Source organism: Seriola aureovittata, chromosome 8, assembly GCF_021018895.1.
Source record: "Seriola aureovittata isolate HTS-2021-v1 ecotype China chromosome 8, ASM2101889v1, whole genome shotgun sequence".
NCBI classification, from domain to species: Eukaryota; Metazoa; Chordata; class Actinopteri; order Carangiformes; family Carangidae; genus Seriola; species Seriola aureovittata.
Window position 1 is genome coordinate 22,210,777 of NC_079371.1, and position 16,746 is coordinate 22,227,522.

The 16,746-nt window shown below is 43.2% G+C and overlaps 1 protein-coding gene across 2 annotated transcripts in view; it reads left to right on the plus strand.

The window, feature by feature from the left end:
- gpc3 (glypican 3) overlaps positions 1-16,746 on the plus strand; it is a 103,405-nt gene that overhangs the window by 56,012 nt on the left and 30,647 nt on the right. For both annotated transcript variants that reach the window (XM_056382329.1, XM_056382330.1), the window contains exons 4-6: positions 4,471-5,156; positions 13,620-13,762; positions 14,251-14,376. In XM_056382329.1, coding sequence (XP_056238304.1) covers positions 4,471-5,156; positions 13,620-13,762; positions 14,251-14,376 — 955 coding nt within the window. The remainder of the gene's footprint in view (positions 1-4,470; positions 5,157-13,619; positions 13,763-14,250; positions 14,377-16,746) is intronic.

Genomic DNA, 16,746 nt, shown 5'->3' on the forward strand with positions numbered 1-16,746 from the left:
GTCTCTGTGAATGGCCTTCCAGCTCTGCTGCCAGTCCGCTGTCTGTGTCCTGGACAGGTACTGTTTTGTCACATGGACCAGGTGGCAGCGGCTCCTCCATCCGTCTCTGTGGCGGCTAGAGGTGACACTCCATCAGCCTAATGGATTAGTCTCATTGGCTGGATAATTTATTGATGTTTCCCTCTCTTGGGGATAATGGGTGTATGGGCCGCTGATTGATGAACGCTCATGTCTGCCTTCGCAGCGTGTCAACCGCAGTCAGCGGTCAGTCAGTCAGTCAGTCTGGTGCGTTATGAGCCGCAAAGTTGACTTATGTAACACCCAGACTGATGGCCCCATGAACATCAAATGTGTTCATTTGACAAGCCATTCATAGATTATATTTAAAGCCTGTTTGATGTCGGAGCTGAAGTCACTTGCAGCTTTAAGACGTCAGATATAAGTGACCTCACTGTGACACAGATTTATTAGATTTCTTTTACATTTAAGACAACCTGAAATCTGCAGCCACTCATCACAGTTTAATTGGTATCTTTGATTAATGACAGGATTTGCAGATCTGCCTATTTACGATACCCACAGTATGTGCTATGCTTACTTGTTGAAGACTGGATCTGACATCCATATTTTAATGGCCAACGAAGGGAAGCGGAGAGGCCCAAAATCCTTGGAGTAAACATTATCTGGCGGGTGAATAGATGCACGGAGGTAAAAGAGGAGCGGCAGAGACATTTTCCCTTTGTCATGTGCTGCTGATCTGTCTGTAAAAAGCCTTCAGTCTCAGAGGAGAAACAGTTTTCCAGCAGCCAGCCTTTTGCCTCCATCTGGCAAAATAAAAGCTACTGCTAATTTTAAGTGTGACCCAATATGTTTCTGTGGGCGCCTGCTCTGGTAATGTTTTCTCTTGACCTCATACAGTTGTATCCAGAATGTCACAGGTCTCTGACATACAGCCCCTCTCCCCTCCATTAGAGGACACCTGATCCTGCACAGGCTTTCACTGATGAAAGAGAGCGAGCAGCATGCACAGGAAATGGGCTCACAATGGTTCCTATCATGACTCCATGTACTTAGAGTCATTGAATTGCATTTATGAAGAGCCCTCTAGTTTTTTCTCTTTACTGTTACAAAGTGGATCTCCTCTTTGTGGTGTAAGAGATACTACAGGTAGCAGCTGAATTACAGGGTTTGATAAAAGAGGCTTTCACAGAAACCAACAAAACCAAGAGAGGATAGGTTTGAGGTAGATATGCATTTTCTAACTGCCTTCCACTTTCAATCAGTAACTAAATAATAGAGGCCTCCGCTTGTGTCTTACAGGAAGAGATTTTTTTGTGAGTCTGTGTTAGGGCGTGTCCTCCCTCCTCCCATTCTGTCTCCTTGTCTCGGCTGGTAATCTGCACATCTGTCAGATGCTCCCCACAGAGAGAAGTGCTCTGCTGACGCTTCAGGACAGCCATAGCCTGAGAGTCTACACAGATGTGCACTGCTTCAGAGCATCCGCTCACACTCACCCAAACATCCTCAAATGCTTTTCTTAACCTTTATTCACCCAGCGGCTGTTTTGCCGAGCATGCATGCTGTTTTCTACCTTGTTTCATATTCACACACACATTCAAACGTACTGCCACGGCGTGCTACTGTTAGCAGCTGAGGTAACGAGGAGATGAATGGCCTACTTAAAGCGACACTATGTAACTTTGGCACAGCGGGAAGATGTTTCACCACCATGGTCTTGACATTGTATATGTGACTCAGTAAATGTAAAATTTAAAGATATCATCACTTAACAGAAACTGACAGTAACACATTGTGTCAGCTTAAAAATTCAGCCTCCACTCACAGTGTCTCTTCTACATGATCTCGGTGTGTAGCAGAAAATGTAGTACTCTGTTATTTTTCTCTCCTTTTCTCATTAAACCTGTAAATTCATGAATCGGATTCATAAACCCTTAAAACTCACTCAGGTGAAAAGCCTCAAATCACAGCAACCACACTTAATTTGCATCTGTCCATCTATGTATTGACATTGTTACGATAAATTACAATACCTCTATTTTCTGCATGTGAGACTGAATACAGCTTTGACTTTCATTCAGACAGGATCAACAGTCTGCGTAGGGAATGAAATGCTCACTGTGCACCTTGGTAATTTAAGTCATTCTTCCATTGTTTCATTTAAACCATCAGGAAATTACAAGAAATGTTCTGTAACAGACATTCAGCAGGACAAAGGAGCCAAAAGAGGAAACCAAAAGCCTCCATATGGGGACAGTGGAGAATTGAAGGGAAGGCAAAAACACTACGTGAGGTGAATTTGAGTGAAAAATCAAACTCCTTCTTGGAGGCATAACTCAAATATGTATTAACAATCATGAAAGTGACACATGTGACTTAGACTTCCTCATCATCTTCAATGTCCATCGTGACTAAACATCCATAAATCTGCTTAGAAATCACATCTGAACTCCTGAGAATCATCACGTTTTTAGGTTTTCTTCAGTATCAAAGTTCTCCAGTGATATCCAGATGTGTTTCCATTGTTTAACTGAAAGCAGGAACTGCTAATAGCTAATTTGGCATACATTTTTAATGGTGCTTAAATGTAAACAAATAAAAGCTTAAAAAAAAAAACAGGGCTCAATAGAGAATACCAGCACCTACTTAGCAAACATTACATCCGCTCATTCAGTGAGCTTTTACAGGGTCTTGCTCTCCAGGTGGCTTTTATTTTTACTGTTGTGATATTAATAAAGTAGAAGGACAAACAGCTCTTCTCACAGAAAAAAACTCCCTCAGATCTACTTTAAAATACAAGCATGTCGCTCTGGACGGGACGGAAATTACCGGAGAACCAGCGTGGGAAGGATGAGGTGATGTTAAAATCACTCTCACCCTCCCCTAGAGACAAAAATCCAAATAATAACCTCGCTGAGAGAAGGACCACAAACAACATGGCTCCTGGTGACATGCTCACTTTTTTGGTAACACTACGACGTGCAGAGAGGAATCATGAAGTCGAACTGACTCAGTAACAGCAATATCTATGTATACAGTGTGAGGTTTGTTAATATAGCTAACATTAGCCACGATAAGCCACCGGTCATGCCGGGCCAATTGAGGCTGTCACAGCAAAAGCCTGGAACAGATTGAACTGGATTCAACTTTTAATTGGAGTAATGAAAGGAAGATTGTGTTAATTCTTCACTCAGAGGTTACATAGTTGAAATGTACACCAGCAGCAGTTAGTCAGCGAGGGAGCAACGTTCATTTCCTTTGCTCAGATATTGTCATATTCCCATGTAGACCTCCTTGTGTTCCCAGAATAACCCACAGAAAAACACATTATACGTCCTACACAAAAGAGACAGAGCTGTCACATCGTTTCTCAGTGCTGTCCAAGGACCCAGAGCCCTGTGTAGGCTGACAAGCTTCATTTGACCTCGGAGAAGCATGAAGAGAAAGAAATTAAACTATCCAAGCACGAAAAAATCAAATAACAGAGATGAAATGGCGAGCTGCTGTAGCACAAAAACCAATCACTTCCTCTAATGTCCCCTAAACCAGTGCCTCCCCCATGCCAGCCGCCCCTCCCTCACAAAACTTTTGTGGCTATCACTCCCAACAAAGTGATGTAGTGGACTAGCTGCAGTATAAATGGGATTTCAGCATCCCTAGCTATTCTCCTGTCCAAAGCTTCATTTCACTGACTCTCAGCTCCCCTGCTAAGTTCAGTAATGGAGCTTTAAATCCCCTCTGTTGTCGGGTCCTCACTTATTTTGCTACCGGGTCGATGATAGAGCTCTCGCTTCTTGTGCCACCTTGTTGATAAGACTTCACTTTGTGCCTTGAAACGCCACTGATTATTTTCCCTCCGCACATTGGCCACGCGCCCCTCCCTCCTGCATGCTCTGTGTGCTGTTTCCCCTGAAGACAGCCTCATGGCCGTGCCTCTCCCAGCTGACTAATATACTGAGATTAATACTTTCTTTTAAAGGGACTTTTTTTCAAAGATTCTGTGAGCTTTTTTATAGTCCGCTCTTTTGTAGTATTGAAAGGTCAAACCCCAAATCCTACGTTTCATCTGTTGCAGAAGCTTTGCTCTCTTTATATTTCAAGTCATCGTCTATTACTGCAGTATTGTGTTTATGTGTGTGTGTTTGCCCTGTGCATGTGTGAGCAGTCCCATTAGAGAAAACAACAGATCTAGAGAAACCGGGTAAAGGGAAACAGAGGCGGTGTGCGTGGGAAGTTTTCTCAAACTGTGATCGTTAAGGATGGGATGGCTGTTTGCATCTATTTGAGTGTTTCATGTTTTGGAGCTAAATTGCTGCCTATTTGACAGCTTGCTGTAGTTTTTGTGATAACTGAGGCGTATCGTCACCTTCTGTAAACAACAGCTTTCAAAAGGTGGCTTAACTTTCACCTCATCTGACTCTTCGTCTGTTGCTTTGTCTTTTTTTCTTGCAGAGGCCTTTGACCTGGTGCTGCGCCACGGCCGTAACTCCACCCTTGCCATGCTGAAGTCAGAGTTCCCAAGTCTTGCAGGTGGGGCCCAGAGCCTTGTGGGGCAGCTCTTCCTGGACATGTCTCTCTACATCCTTGGCTCAGACTCCACAGTGGACCACATGGTGGCGGTGCTCTATGGCCGCCTCTTCCCCCTCGCATACCGCCGCATTCTGGGGGGCAGCGTGTCGTCTGTGTCTGAGGAGTGTGTAAGAGGAGCCTGGAAGGACTCAGGAGCATTTGGCCCTTATCCCAAACTGATGATGACCCGTCTGTCTCGCTCCCTCCTGGCCACACGAGTCTTCCTGCAGGCGCTGAACCTGGGCATCGAGGTTGTCAACACAACTGACCACCTGCGGCCCAGCCGGGACTGCAGCCGGGCCCTGCTGAGGCTGTGGTACTGCCCGCACTGCCAGGGCATGCTGGGACCGCCCGCCTGCAGAGGCTTCTGTCAGGCAGTGATGCAGGGCTGCCTCGGGGGAGCAGCCGAGGTGCAGCCTCACTGGAGTAGCTACGTAGACGGACTGGGGAAGCTGGCTGGTTCCATGAGGGCAGAGAAGGACATGGAGGCTGTTGTTCTTAGACTGCCTTCAATGATCAGACTGGCTCTTAAGCACGCTGTGAACTCACGCAGCCGCCTCAGCACCCTGGTGAGTCCAGCACGCTAATGCACATACACACTGAAAAAGTGGCTTTCATTTCAAAATAGTGTGTAAAAATACAAGGGCCTGCATTGTTGTGTGTTCTCAAAGGATAACGATAAAATGATTATCCAGAAAGAAAATGTATTTAATTAATAATATTTAATTGCCGTCAGCACCAAAACACAACACCTCTGGAATTTAATAAGGGGACAAATCATTTAACCATATTTATAAGACAGTTTGAGGGAAACAATTAAGGTAAAATCACACTACCACTCATTTCTATTAATATTGTATCTTATTCACTTCAGTTGAGGCCATGCGACCTCTGAATTCAGTGATGCGGTTTGGGGCAAACACATCGCTGTATGAAGAGAACTGGATATCATGTGTTAAGATGAGGCACAATTCAATCTGATGAAAACGGCAAAAACGCTCTTCAGTTGACGTGTTTTTGGGCCTGTTGAGTGTGAGCATTACAGCCCCCTTCTGGCTGAGCTGACTAACTATAGGTGACTATACACGTTTTTACAGCCGGGTCCTGTAGTAATAATTGTGTATTAGGTAAAGTCTCTCTGGACCACCACAACAACTCTGTTGTTCATCTTTGTGTAACTCCCAAAAATAATAGTGATGCGAACTTGTGTTTGGAAATGGATTGCTGAATATTCGAACTGTGTGTCATCACCCTATTTTGAACAATATTGCACTGCTATAAACTACTGCTGCAGCACAAACAACAGACTGTTTACTGCTCAGTATTTATCTTTTATCCACATTAGACCTGCAGTTAAATCACCTTTGTCAGTGTGGGGCAGTTTTGTTGGACAGACAGCTAATGTGGCCCAACCCTCATGCCATTCGTGTCACAAAGTGAAATACCAGGAATGTGTTTGATTGACCAAAGAAATCCACCGTCAGATTAGAGTTTACCTTCCTTTTTTATCAGATGAGCCGGGGTTTTTTCTTTCCTAGAGGCGTGTGACAGCACAGTGGTCCCATTGAAATGAATTTTGTGATGTAGAGCTAATGTCACGGTCGGACCCATCCTTCAGAACAATACACAGGACATGAAGAGTGAAAGAAAACATTTCTGCCAAGTTCATTTCTGGTTGCAAGACCTTTGTTACGTGAGGGAGGATATGTCGGTTGGTTTTTTTTGGCTGGATAAATGATCCATGCGACATTTTTTTCACTCCAACAAAGAAGACATCACTTTATAATAAAAAATCACAAACACACAAACAGGCACAGCCTCAGCTGACCAACAGCATATTACTTCTCCACAAACCAAGATTGCACCTTGGACTTAACTGAATCAGGAGAAAGAAATAAAGGAGGGAGAGGAAAGGGCTGCAGGAAACAAGTTTGCAGTTTTTCAGGCAGTCAGACAGATGCTCCCGGCACGTCCCGCTGAAACTCGTCTCTCACTCCTCAGCAGCGGTGACCCGTTATGTGTGGTTTCAAACGCGATAAAACCGTCAAGCTTGTTCGTAGCCCACATGTGAAGCCGGGGAGAAGTGCTCATGAAATATGAAGGCCTTTCTCTGCCATAGTTACAGAGCTGGATGTGCTTTTGCTCCTGTATATCTGCTGAACTTTTCACTCTCACACCCCAAATCCCCGCGGTGACCAAGTTTCCACTCAGAACCCATCATTTATTAACACACAGGTTGACCTCACTTACTCTGCAGCGCGAGGGTGTGGCTGCATCCATGAATCGCTGACTTAGGGGAAATTGCTCTCTCTCTCTCTCTCTCTATCTATCTGTGAGATCCTTATCCAAAATTAAACAAGGCCTGTGTAGGTTTATTTAAGACTGTAGTTCCAGTCGCCACAGACGACTTTACACTGTGTTTATGGCTCTGAGTCTGGTTCCAGTATATGGGATTAAAGCTGCTATGGCAGTGCATTGTTTAGCGCCGTCACAAGGTCGTGCGTGTGTGTCTGTGTGTGTGAGTGTCTGAATGTAATCTTGCGGAGACAGTCTTAGCTGCTCAGTGCTGTCATTGAAGGGACAGACGCATCATTTCCCTAAAGGCTAATTTTGTCTCACGGTGGAGTCATGGGAGACCAACCAAAATTAGACAACACCTGATTACTTCACCTCAAATAAGCAGTTTAGCATTTGTCTGAGTGAACTTGGGGATTAAAGGACCGTTGCAGTGTTTTGTTTTTTTGTGTTTCATGTCGCCAATTAACTATAAATTGTTATATTGCTGTATATATATATATATAAATTGTGACGTATATATAATATAGTTTGGCTTCGGTGAGTCACATTATTGTTCCATGATAAGGCAGTGCCAGAAGAAAGGAAGTTATTTCAAAAAGTGCACATTGTCTTAAACTGATTTTTCAGGATTTTTAGCCCGACATCGACAAATGATGTGTTTTCTTCTCCAGAACTCTGTTCACTGCAGTTTATGAAAAATCATGTTGTAAAAACGTTGCTCACCAGAATCCATCAGAGTAATCAGTAATCAGTTCTCAACATATATAGACAGTTTCTCATCAGATTGTATTTGCTATTTTTTTATATTTTGATTTTCACACTCATTTCAAGTTGTGGTCCACTCATTACAACATTAACAAAGTGACAGGGGTTAAAGCCACAGCCACATAGTGGTCTCTCCCTGAGACATGGTAGTCTCTTTCCCAACCCTCCTCCTGGCCTGGATGTAACGTTAATCATTCACGGCTCGGCTTTGGTGACCAGGTATCTCTACAGGGGATATATATATTTAATGATATTGACGAATAGATGTCATTCAGCCCACTCCTCAAAACGAAAGACAGAGAGAGAGAGAGAGAGAGAGAGAGAGACAGAGAGAGAGAGAGAGAGACAGAGATGAAACATTATTTGGTAATTACTCAGAGTAATTCTGTGTGTGGTTTAGCTAATGAATTACACATCAGACTACATCGCCAATGACAACCAGATATTAAGCTGTGACAGATGTCTCTTATGAATGGTTCAAACGTAGATTAAATGCACGTTCAGTAGACCCTTGCCATGTGTGAGTCTCCTATGTGAAATGTGCCTCGGCGCCCTGGGTTAGATCAATGGTGTGGGTGGGTTAGTGGGGGGTTATCTCATGTGTACCTGTCTCCACAGGATCGTCTTTAATCCTCACACTGCGCCGAAAGTCAGAAACATTGAAATCCTACACAGAACGACTTTGAACTATATACTTTTTAATGCAGTCAACGTATGATTAACAAATTAACAAACTCAAAAAAAATTGTCAACTGGAATGTCTAAAAATGGTATGTTTTGGCAAATGGTAAGCATCATTGTAAAGTATATATGATTCACTCCTACGCCTTTAAATCCAAGCCTGGCATCAGCATATGTGCATTTGCCGTGAAGAGGAAATCTTGTAATGACACTTCAATATTTTGCACAGCTACATAATGGAGCTACAGACAGAGTTCTGTTTCTTGTTTTGTGGTTTCTAGTGATTGTAACAGCTGCAGCCTGGGTTTGCATCTCTCACTTAACCTCCCCTCCACTGAGAGCGCAGACCTCTGTTACTGTGGGTGACAGACGGATCAACTCTATCTGAGTAAAAGAGTCCTCGAGGTGTGAGAAAGACATCTCCTCTCTACTCTGCAGACTTGAAACATGTAACTCTCCTGGCGAGATGACCACTCATCGTCCGCCAGCCCGCTCCCCAGCATGTTAACATTCATTTCCTCCATCCAGTGTGAATCAGCTGCTGTTCAGAGAGACGAAGAGGGCAGCCAAGAGCCCTGCAGCTCCAATCTATTCCCCTGTCAACTTCCCACCCCACTCCTGGAGTTTGATGTCATCCACCTCCGTCGCCACATCTCATCCTCAACATCCTTCTCTCTCTTTCATCCCCACCATTTATTTCTTCTCCTCTCATTCTTATGTGCTACTGTGAGGGAAGATGCATGATTTATGAAGCTCTATTTTTACCAGTCACTGAGGAGAAAGAGAGGGGAGAAAGAGCGACAAAGAGAGGGAAAGAAAAAGAGAGAAGAATGGAGAGTGTGAAGAGCGAGCCCAGGGGGAAGGAGGACAGTGTGGAGAGTGTTGAGTAGACATACATCACCCTGCAACCCCTCGGCTGAAAATGAAGACGAGAAGTAGGTTGAGACAGAAATATGATGGATCTGACCAAGATTAGAGACGATACACTGCAGAGGACGACAGTTGTGTATTGCTTCACACTCGACACAGTTTGATGCTTAGTTACAAGTCTAATATCATATATCTCTTTGTGGGCCTCTAACATTTTTCGTCAGTAGCACACTTTTCATCCGCTCTCTTTTTGTTGTCTTCCCCTTTGTGCACAAAAATAGCTCAAGCAGATCAAATCACATCCAAACTGTTGCTTCACAGAGGAAACGAGCACTAATTAAATCTCTGCTGCATTTTTATTACTTATTAATCCATTCAAACATGTAGGCTACTGTAGACACAAAAAGCAGAATCTGTTTTGACGATGTAAAAGCCACTTGAGCTTTTAAACATGCAATAAATCATGTTTAGAAACGCTCTAACACATCGTCCAAATATTATCCAAGTTGTTATTTATCAAGTCATATGTTTAATTTGAATTATAGAAGATAAACTGTCGCGCTTAAAAGTCCTAAAAGGCGCAATCAGTAGTTTGTTTGGCCAGGGAAATTGCAGTTAAATTGCATCTGTAATTGAACTGTTGACATAATGATGAAAAATAATGCTTTTATTTGTTTAGCTGATCATAAGAGGCCTTTTTTCCCCAGTCGTTTACACAGAGAAAATGTTCAGCGTTCTCCTAATACAGGGTATTTACCCCTCATTGCACTTTTTAAGTGGATCTATCTCATTCCTCAGACCTGTTTTCAATCTCACTTTTTTCAGATTCAGACTCATAGATCCCCCTGTTTCATCTGCATCAGACATGTGTCTATAAAATCAAAAAGACATCATGTGGTAATGGCTTTTCACAGCTCTGAATGCTTCAGGAATTGCAGAACTGTGAGTGAGGAGTGTGAAATCCATTTTCTTACAAGCATTTCCTCAACCTTGATGCACAAACAACTAAAGTCTCATTTTAAATTAGACTCTGATCTGCACATCATCTATTTTAGTGAGATTAACATCCTCAATTACATTCAGCATTTAGTCCTCTTTATGTTTTAGCATTCACAATTTCAGGTTTTACCATTTTGGGCAATTTTTATAATGTTTTGTGCTAAAATATTGATAACTTACTATTTTCGCAATATTTGGGATTTGCTGTCATATCACATTAATGTGAAGCAGAAATCTCTGAACTGGTGGATTTACTACATAAGTGCAGGTTACTGAGCTGAACTAATTAGTGAAATTTAAAGATTAGACTGAGAGAATCTGAACTTTACATGAGTCTATGTGTGAATACATGTTTTATGTTTTAAATAGCTTCGATCAGTGTATTAGGCGACGGTGCTCCATATTGACAGTATATAATTGCACACATGCATCCTCACATTACTTTTTATCTTAAAGTAATGGTTGAAAATGTTAGCTATAAGGATAATGGATGGATAAATAATGGATAAACAATGGAAGCAGTTGACTTTAAGTAGCCCAATGGATAAACAGTTGGAATACTTACCTAAATGGCTGAAATGGTTTGATAAAACTAATGGATTAATGGTTTAAATATTAGCTAAAAGTAGTGGATGAACGGTTGGATTAGTTAGCTAAATGTGATTGATATGTGGTTGAAATGGTTAAAAGTACTAGATTAATGACTATAACAGTAAATTAAAAGTAAAAGATAAAAACTTTAAATAGTTATCTTAAATTAATGGGTAACCCAGTTTACAGTACTTCATGTAGTAGTTTATACGAACCTGACCAAAACTCACTGAAACACTTACAATTCGATCTTATGAAAATATATTGGGAACAAGATCCATTGTAATGGTATTAAATGACATCCACATTGAAATCACAACTGAACTGAATACATTTAGTGGTGTCTGTTAAGGGGCACCTGAGCTCAGCGTGAGAGTACGACAGTCAAAAGGGTTGGGAACACCTGACCTGATGAAAATCTCAATTTAGATTCAAATCTCAGGTGTGGTCTAATAAAATAACAATTCAAGACAATTAAAACAGTTTACACCCCATCAGACTAAAATATGTTGTTGTACCAAATTCCTCATTTCCAACTCAGACAGTACCCATTAGAAGATGGGTACCATGAAACCTGTCTGTTAGTACTTTACTTTGACACATAGTGAGACATTTCCCTCGTTTTCACTTACCGGGGAAACATTTCACCAGAATTGTATGATGGTGACAACAATGCAGGGAGGAGGAGGGCTGAGTGCTGACTCAGTCTCTCCCCTGAGCCTCGACTCCTCTGGAGCACAAACATTACTCACCAAATACTCTCCAGTATGTTGCTACAGCTGTGCATGGCACCCTGCCACCTCTATAACACTGATGGCATCATCTTCCCTCCTGAAACTGTTTACTTATTAATAACTCATTGTGATCAAGATGAATGTATAAGCCTGAATATACATGAGAGTGTCAGGGTCTACGTGCATTGCCATTGATTTCTTGGGAATTTATCTTTACACTGTGGTTGCACAAGCAGCGCACCACATGGAACCTGAGATGCAGGTGTGCCAGTGCATGGACATGCGGACCATAAGGGTTATGTGTGTGTACGTGTGTGTGTCACATTACTGGCTGTCAGCACCTCTCTCTGTCAGTGAGGCAGGCTGCTCAGTGCAGATAAAAGTGTGCAGATACTTCCGAGCTCTCACACTGAGGCAGGCTTATCTGCAGACTCTCCTGTTGGTTGTGTTAGTCCAGCCCTGGGTGATATTAATACCCCACTAATGAGCCCCTTCCTTGAAGAACCCAGAAACAATCGTCCGTGGGGGGGGGGGGTGCTGCGCACTGAATCAGTCTCTCCCTTGTGCCACAACTCCCCTACGGCTTCCTGGGAACGCACAAACAAAAAGAGGAACGCAGCTCCAATCACATTAATCATGGCCTGTGGGAGCACCAGCACTCGCTCCAGGCGCAGGAGAACGAGAGAATTACACAAGAGGAAGATGTGGAGGGAGACAATGGGGTGGCAGAGACAATGGGCTGAAGTGTGTGTGTGTGTGTGTGTGTGTGTGTGTGTGTGTGTGTGTGCGCGTGCGTGCGTGCGTGCGTGCGTGCGTGCGTGTGCGTATGTGTGTGTGTGTGTGTGTGCGGGTGTTTCCCCCAAGTAGGAGTGTTAGTGTAGATGGCTACTCAGGGATGTTGGGTATTAGTAAATGCCTGGTGCAAGAAAACTCAACCATCTGTGACTGTTAGGATTGTGTGTGTGTCTGTCTGTGTGTGTGTAAACTGAGGTGTCTGTGGCTTTTGCTGTATCTGTATCCTTGGATGACAAGGCTGTATTGATTAACCCTGATGATTCTGTTTTAACAGCTGATCAGCATTTCTTTGTGTCAGCATGCATGAAATAAACGTGGGTGTGTGTGTTTATGTGTGTGTGTGTGTGTGTGTGTGTGTGTGTGTGTGTGTGTGTGTGTGTGTGTCTGTGTGTGTCTGTGTCTGTGTGTGTGTGTGTGTTGGCAGTGAGTTTATTATGTAGGAGTGCATGTTGATCATGTTAATGGGCTTAGGTACATTATGTTCAAATGAATAATTACATGAAATGATTCATTTTTGTTTTGCTGGAAATTTTGTGTGTGTGTGTGCATGCATGCGTGTGTGTTTGTGTGTGCATGTGGCCTCAGTTACCACCAGATAAAGATGTTCACTGCTGCTCTATCAGGTCCCATCAGTATTCAGCAGCAGTGGTGCCAGCCTATTCACTTAAAGGGGAGCTGGGCACAATTAGCTGTTAACATTACATGGCAGAATTAAGCCTCGGCCAGTATCCCCCAGGGAAATTAAACCACCGGCAAATCATTAAACCACAAGCTAAACATTAGCAGCCATTTGCATTTTTATTGCACCTGAAAAGAATGTGCCAGGTCCATTATCTCTGAGAGACAGAGAGGGACTTCTTATTTATTATTGTTATGTTGTCCCGTGTGGAAACACAATGGCATTTATATGGGGAAAGAAGAGGCAAACGAGAGGCCTTATTTTCACGCTCGTGGTTTTGGAGTGTTATGATTACAAATTCGAACAAGGCGGAAATGGCTGGCAGAGGATACAATGAGTTGTTTGCTATGCAAATCCCCTCGCTTTCATCCCTCCCAAAAATAAACAAACGCAAACAGATGACAATTTGCAGAGGGGCTCAGCTGAGTAAGGCCGGCAGTTTGGCTGTTGACAGGTCCTCACTGTCTGCAGTGTCATTGCTATTAAGAGTTTGAATAAACAGGCTCGGGGCCAGGAACTGGGAGCAATGAAACATAAGTGGGGGGAAGAGGTTTGAGGAAGTGAATTCACTCACCCAATGCTGGTTTCTCATTTTCTCCTCTCTCCTCTGTACTTTGCAGGTGAGCGGGATGTGTGGACACACTCCTCAGCGGGCCTCTCGCTCAGTCAGATCTCCTCCTCCCCAGCCTCCTGCTGTCTCTGCAGCCCGCAACGCACAGCCGTCATCCTCAGACTCTGATGAGACTTTGGCTGGTCTCCGCAGGTGAGGGAAATAAGGGACTGTAATCCAGACTGATGAAACAGCACTCACACTCCAATTTGCAATTTTTGTTATATTGTCCCTGACACTGTGGGCAGGTTTCCTTGAGAAACTCTTTCTCCACTCAAGTGTTTTTAACACCCCTGATGTAGTAACAGGCTTAAATGAACAGTGTAATGATGCCCAGCGGGGCAGCTGGCCTTGGCAGCACAATGACCAGATTAATGTCAATTAGAAATAGAGACACTGCTTATTCTAGCCTCTTTTACTCTCTCCTTCTCGAGGGGGATCTCACTTGCTTCACTGTTGCTGAATTTCCCTCTTATTCTATCTTATTCTATCTTATTCTATCGTCTGCTTTGTCTGTCTTACTTTGTTTCTTTCCTTCTTCCGTATGAGAAATTACACTCTTGTCCCTTGCTGATGGATGTGAGTCATAAACTTTTTTCTCTCTCTGTTTCTCTCTCGTTTCCTTTCTTTACCTTCCACAGGGAGTTCATATCCAACCTGAGGGGCTTCAGCTTCTTCTACAGTGGTCTTGGGGAGGCATTGTGCAGCCGCGAGCCTGCTCCAGCGAACCACTCCCTCTGCTGGAATGGGCAGGAGATGACAGACAGGTAAATCAGTGTTTCATTTGCCTGAATTCACAACTACAAAAACCGCTGCAAGCCCTATGTGCACCCACTGACATATCCAGCCTCTAGCACACCCTACAGCCTGCAGGCAGTTTCAGCTCAGGTTTATTGGCTTTCTAAATAATCGGTTATACAAATAGTCTGCCCTGATTCCTGAATTCCCCGTACTCCGGCAGCACATCTAGGCGAGTGTAGGTGAGTTGAAGGGTAAGTTTGCCTAGAGCTGATGAGCTTCACATGAGGGCCCCCCTCTCCCACTGAGCGTGAGTGTAAATCTTGACTTTGGCTCTATGGGATGTTATTAATGTCAGGCGTGCTGTCACCTTCTTCTTGCTTAGTTAATTGCAGTTTCGATCGTTCGCTCCTCCTTCATCCAACATCTCCTGTGCACCCTGCAGAACCTCATTTGGTTTTCGCAATATTTCACTTCACCCCTGTCCTTTGGCTGTACACATCATAACTTCTTTCTTTCCGCCTGCACCGTCAGACGGTGCCAAATTTCAATTTGGCTTAGATAAGTTACAGATATCATCCATTCCCCTTTTTGCCTTGTAAATTGTGTATAGACTTTAATCAATGCAGAGGCACAAATTTCCGACGAGATGTGCTGCAGGTTAATGTTTCACCTCTTGTTTCCGAGGAGGACAGAATAAATTCTGTGCTTTCTTAAACTGCTGAAAAGAGTCTGTCACAAAGATTGAAAAGAGCCTCAATCTGAGGAGTAGACATCAGGTTGGGAAAGGGGGCAGATCTGTCCTGAGGGGATGATTACAAGCTGCACCAAACTGTGATAGGAAGGTGCAGGGAGGCAGGACAGGAGACAAAATGATCGAGAGATTACAATGTCTTGCGGCAAGCAATTCTCCATGTCATCTGTGAGGGCATATGCCTGCAAATTCACTGCGGGTACATTTTCACTCTGAGATTTGTTCTGGATCATCTTCCATTATCCTCCCAGATAGGACCTTCTCTAGCCAAACGTGGCATTCATTCTCATATTGTCTCATGCAGATAAAATTAGATTGGGTGGTTGCAGGGGATAAGCGCCAGAGGGGTCGGGCACTGAATGTCTCCGATACTCGAGGAGTGATCTTTGGAGCTAAATGTGGCGCTTTTTATCAGGCGTATTTACCATCCCACCTGGAGCCAAGATCAGAGGAGCAACACTTTTCACCACATCAAAGAGCGTTACACTGATAACTGTGATAATAGATGTGCCGCCGTGTCAGCTCAGAACATTACATCTCCATTCCTCTTTTGGATTTAATGACAGTGTAAACTCATGTGCGTGTGATAGCTGATAAAAGATTAGATGTTGTGTCAACAGTGAACATTTCATTTAGGGACTATACAAACGTTATTAGAGAGTAGAGGAGCTGAGAAAAGAGGGAGGATGTGGTTATTTTTCTTTTACCTGAAGGATGGATGGTCTAACTTTTTTTCTCTTGTCTTGAAATTCTTTTTACAGGAAAAACATGCATCGATCATCAGCATCACTGTGAATGTGCCAAAAGCCAATTTTTCAACAGTTATTCCTTGGATGTTAAATTAGCCATTAAAAGATAAATACCTACATCGACAAGACTAAAGGCTGAGTTATAGTAAGAAAAAATAGTTGTTATGTGTTGTGCTGTCACATCAGAAATCAAAGCTGTTACATGTAATCTGAAGGACCGCACTCAGTGGCAGAGTGAAAAGCCAGCTCTCATAGAGAGTCGGTGCGGCTGTGGCTCAGGAGGTAGAGCAGGTCATGCGCTAATCAGAAGGCTGGTGGTTAGATCCCTGGCTCCTCCAGGCCATGTGATAAAGTGTCTGAGCAAGATACAGAACCTCAAATTGCCTCTGGTCTATGGCTGTGATGTATGTGTGAGTGAATTGTGAATGTATTGTAAAGCGCTTTGAGTGGTCTCTAAGAGCGCAGTCCATTTAATTCATAGATTGATCTCTCCTGGAAGGTATTCATAGTGTTGTACAGAATAAAAGTTCCACAAATAGAACAAAGAGAGAGAAGTTCAAACTCAGCGGACTCTCTTACCTCTACGCAGCTGGGCAGCTTTATTTTGGGGCACTACGGATATCTGTTCAAAATTTCATTTTTTTAAATTTCAAAGAAAACCCTTTGTTAATTTATTTATTTATTTATTTATTTTTACAAATAATTTTCAGACAGTCCCTTACAGCTCTTTTCACAATATCATCTAAATTTGATTTACTTTTATCTGAACATGACATTCAACCAGAAGATATATTACCAGTCACACAGCCACACTGTTAACTCAGCATATACCTCGCCCTCTGACCCTGTCTGTGCCTGGGACTGGAGGTGTGACCCATCATGTGGTGTGAAAAGCA